The 4,134-nt window shown below is 46.5% G+C and overlaps 1 protein-coding gene across 1 annotated transcript in view; it reads left to right on the top strand.

Annotated features, from left to right (window-relative positions):
- UPF3A (UPF3 regulator of nonsense transcripts homolog A (yeast)) overlaps positions 1–766 on the top strand; it is a gene marked incomplete at its 5' end in the record, with an annotated part of 17,622 nt that extends 16,856 nt beyond the window's left edge. Inside the window, one exon of the mRNA XM_009076399.1 lies at positions 458–766. Coding sequence (XP_009074647.1) covers positions 458–631 — 174 coding nt within the window. The remainder of the gene's footprint in view (positions 1–457) is intronic.
- Between the last annotated feature and the right edge of the window lie 3,368 nt (positions 767–4,134).

The raw sequence follows: 4,134 nt of genomic DNA on the forward strand, positions 1-4,134 counted from the left end.
CTGTTGCGTCCCACGGGCAGGACCAGCACTGAGCCTTAGTGACCCTCCTGCAGTTGTCCTCAGCCACTGATCAAGTCGGTCCATCTCTCCTAGTTTGTCAAATGTATCATAGGAACTTTAATTTTTACAGCTTCCTTTGTTTCTTCAGAACACTTGGCTCCCAAGAATAGTGTCATAAACAACACAGATATTGAATACTCTGACAGTTTTCATTACACTCCATTTTTTTTCATGGGTCTTAGAATCATAGAACCATCAAGGTTGGAGGAGACCTCTAAGATCAAGTCCAGCCATTGACCTCTCACTGCTGGAACCCCTAAACCCTAAACCAGATCCTCCAGTCTTATGAAATGTAAAGTGATTTAACGCCAAATCTACTTTGCTCATAAAGATTCAAAACTTTCAGTCCCACATTTGTGTCCCACACAGAGTGTTAACCATATCTCCTTCCCTCTAGGATCGCCCAGCCATGCAGCTGTACCAGCCAGGAGTTCGCATCCGAACACACATGGGGCCTACAAGTAAAACCTATGACTGCAGTGGGAAACCCTTTGAAGATGCTCTTGATAAAAAGTTTGAGGCAGATGATTCAGCTGCAGCTGCTTCTGAGAAGACTGAAGAAGCAGAATAAAACAAACTGGAGGGAAGACTTGTGAAAACAGATGAATTTCAGTGTCATCACAAAAAAAAAAGCCCAGTGGGCTGTTTCAGAACTCCACAGGCAACTGCACCAACAAAAGTATAACAGCTCTGCCTCTTACCTCCTGTGAAATAAAGGGAAGAGTGACTGGAGATCTATCAAACACCTTACAGCAAAGGAAGATTTTTGCTTGTTTACAGAAAGCAGCACAAACACAATTTGCCTCGGCTAAAAGCAGTTGAACTTTTTTATGGGGGTTTACCCTGAAAACCTCCAGCACTTTTAGGGGAGTGTTTATATATGACTTTTCAGAAGCTGTTTCCCTGAAATGACATGCAAATTTGCATCAGTTTGAAATCTGAGGCACTTTAGATGTATTTGGTGCATGACATGAGGGACACAGGTCCCTTCCTGCAGGGAGCTGCAGTCGGGCTCGGTGGAACCAGCCCTGGGAGGAAGCTCTGAAGACACTGGTGTTTGCAGGATGAGACCCACAGTTTGCACAGTTGTGAGGAATGTCCTTTGGTATCTGTACCTCGTTGTGTTTACATTGTTCTCCAATTAACTATAGCGTCAGATAAGTGTTAGTAAAGCTCCAAGTGTGTTGTTAGAGGAGTTTCGTCATTTTCTGAGCCACTTATTTGCCTTCTACATTTTACTTATTGTGCTTCAAAGAGAAGAAAGCTAAAGCAAACCTCAGCACTTAAACACACTGTCTGGTTTTAATGAACTAGCTGTTTTTTATGGGTTTGACACTGACTTTTGACAAACAAGTGGTTGTACAGTGACAACTTTTTATATGCTGATGCTTCGTATAAGTTGCAGTTACAGGTTTGGAAAACCTGTGATACATGAACATTCTGCAGTTCAAACTCCACACACATGAAAGTCAATTGAAAACTACCATTTGGTAAGATCCAGGACAAATTCTGCTCTCTGATACAGGCACATGTATATATATTTGTGTGTGTGTGTGTGTACATCTCTTCCATTGGTTTCAATGACACCCACATCTTTATGTGAGGGCAGAGTATGTTCACTTCTCTTTTATGGCTGAATAAAACTGAGACCTGCTTTGTCATTGAACTTAAATAGTAAGATATTCATTTATTTTTTACATCCTCTTGCACATTTTGTTATTCAGCATAACATTCAATTGTTCTAGACTGAAATGTTATTTATTGTGTTTTCCCGGGTAGTGAGCATTAAATAGATTAAAAGCAAAAAGATTTTGGCTATGATTTTGAGACATAATATTCTGCTATTTTTTCACCTCTGACTCTAGAAAAATGAAGTGAGATGATATTAAGCTGATTTGTATGCTCAGAAGGAGATGAAAATACAGTGGAGAAGAATTTTAATACATAATAACAAGAGCTGCCAACTAAAATGACTTCAGGATTAAGCAAAATTGGAGACTAGAGAATCAGGTGCATTTAGCTCCATCAGATGTTTGTCTTGTTTACCAAGTTTATCCTGACTGCAGAGAAAGGATTTTGTCCTGGTGTCCTGGCTGAGCCAAGCAGTGTCAGCACTGGGGAGGGCAGGCTGTCCCCTCAGCACAAGAGCCCAGCTTGGGCCAAGGGCACTTGTCAGGGAAATTCTCCTGGGCAGAGCTTGGATCTTCACCACATGAGGGTCTGCTCAAAAACAAGTATTCCCACCGGTCTGGATGCTCCAGAGAGGCTGGAGCTGTGGGGCAGGGGGAATGTGAAGGGATAGGAGCATGAGGGGTGGTCTACACAGTGTCCTTAGTGGTAATTTTCTGTTTGGGACTTCTTATTTTCAATCTCTTCTAATTAGCAGAGAGTCAAACCTCAGCTCAGTAAAAGCTGTCAGTTTAAACACCTGTGTCCCATGGGGTCAAGCTGGCAGGGCCCTCACTGCCTGCGATTCCTGCAGCCTCTTGTGTTCCTGTGGGTGCAGCCTCCTGCCCAGAGGGGCACACAGCCTGTCCTGTGCCTTCTGTGTCCACATGGAAGGAATATTCAGGACATTTGCACTTGGATGTGGAGGCTGCACTAGTCATCTGCATACTAAGCCACATCCTAGGGAGCCTCAGCTGATGGGTGGCTTGGCAGTGCCACTGAAGTTGGTGTTGGGACAACCTCTCTCATTCAGCAGGTAGTGGCATCTATCCCTTCCACATCTCAGCTGCGCAGCAGGAGGTCCCAGGCACCACCAGCAGGATCTGAGCATTCCTATTGCCACCCAACACCTGCCACAGGCAGCTCAGGAGAAATGGGAGCAGCAAGGCAGCGGTGGGAGCACCAGGAGCTCAGGGAGTGCAGCCTGCAGGGTCTCCACTGAGGTGTGAGTCGATGAGAAATGCATCCTGCCAGCAGAGAAAACATCACAGACTGTCAGAGTCAGTTGGGTTGGAATCGGCCACAATGGGTCATCTGGGCCCACCTCCCTACTCCAGCAGGGCCACCCTAGAGCACATGGCTCAGGGTTGTGTCCAGACAGTTCTGGAATATCTCCAGTGAGGGAGAATTTACAACCTCTCTGCGCAATCTTCAGTGCTCAGTGACTGCACAGGAAAGAAGTTCTTCCTCGTGTTCAGGTGGAACTTCCTGGGCATCAGTTTTCTCGGTTCCCTCTTGTTTTCTTGGTTTCCTCCACTGAGCAGAGTCTGATCATCCTCTTGGCACTTCCCATTCATGGACTTGAATCCATTAATGAGGTCCCTCTCAGTGTCTCTTCTGGAGACTGAACAGCCCCAACTCCCTCAGCCTTTCCTCATCACTGAGGTGCTCCAGTCCCTTCAGCATCATCCTTGCCTTCTCCTAGACCTGCTCCAGGAGCTCCATGTCTCTTTGGTTCTGAGGAGCCCAGAACTGGACACAGTCCTTCAAGTGTGGCCTCACGAGGGCTGACTAGACAGGCAGGATCACCTCCCTGATCTGTGAGGGTGGTGATCACCCATCACTGAGCTTCTCCTCTCTGTGCCAATGTCCATCTCAGACAGTGCCAGCAGAACAGTCTCTGCCTGTGGGAGCAGGGATCAAGTTTGGGATGGGAACTTGTAGAGGGCAGACTGCCCGCTGGAATCAGGCACGTATCTCATGGTAATGCTGCAAACTACAATGGCTAAAGCACCAGAATTCATTTCCAAGTCCATGCTCCATTCCATGCACAGGAATGCAGCGGGGCCTGAGCCTGCTTCCCTTGCTGGGGCAGCCAGACTGGAGGAGCTGCCACCTGCTCCCTCCTTTTGTGCTTCCCCCTACAACGCCAAAGAAATGCAGCCTGCTCACAGCTCTGCCTTTGTGCAAGCTCAGCACCCGTGAGAGCTTCACTGCCACAATGGCAACTTTGTTTTGCAAATTCAGCTTTGCTGGAAGCAGAGACAGCATCCCCATGGGATGGGAATTGTGTCTGGTGACATCACAGCTAAATGCAGCGCTGTCGCTGTCGCTTTTCTTGTTTTTAAAATGTAATGTCCTATACTTAATGAAAAGTCCTAGAATCGTGGAATCATCAAGGTTGGA

This window comes from Acanthisitta chloris, unplaced genomic scaffold (assembly GCF_000695815.1).
Source record: "Acanthisitta chloris isolate BGI_N310 unplaced genomic scaffold, ASM69581v1 scaffold34786, whole genome shotgun sequence".
Taxonomy (NCBI): Eukaryota; Metazoa; Chordata; class Aves; order Passeriformes; family Acanthisittidae; genus Acanthisitta; species Acanthisitta chloris.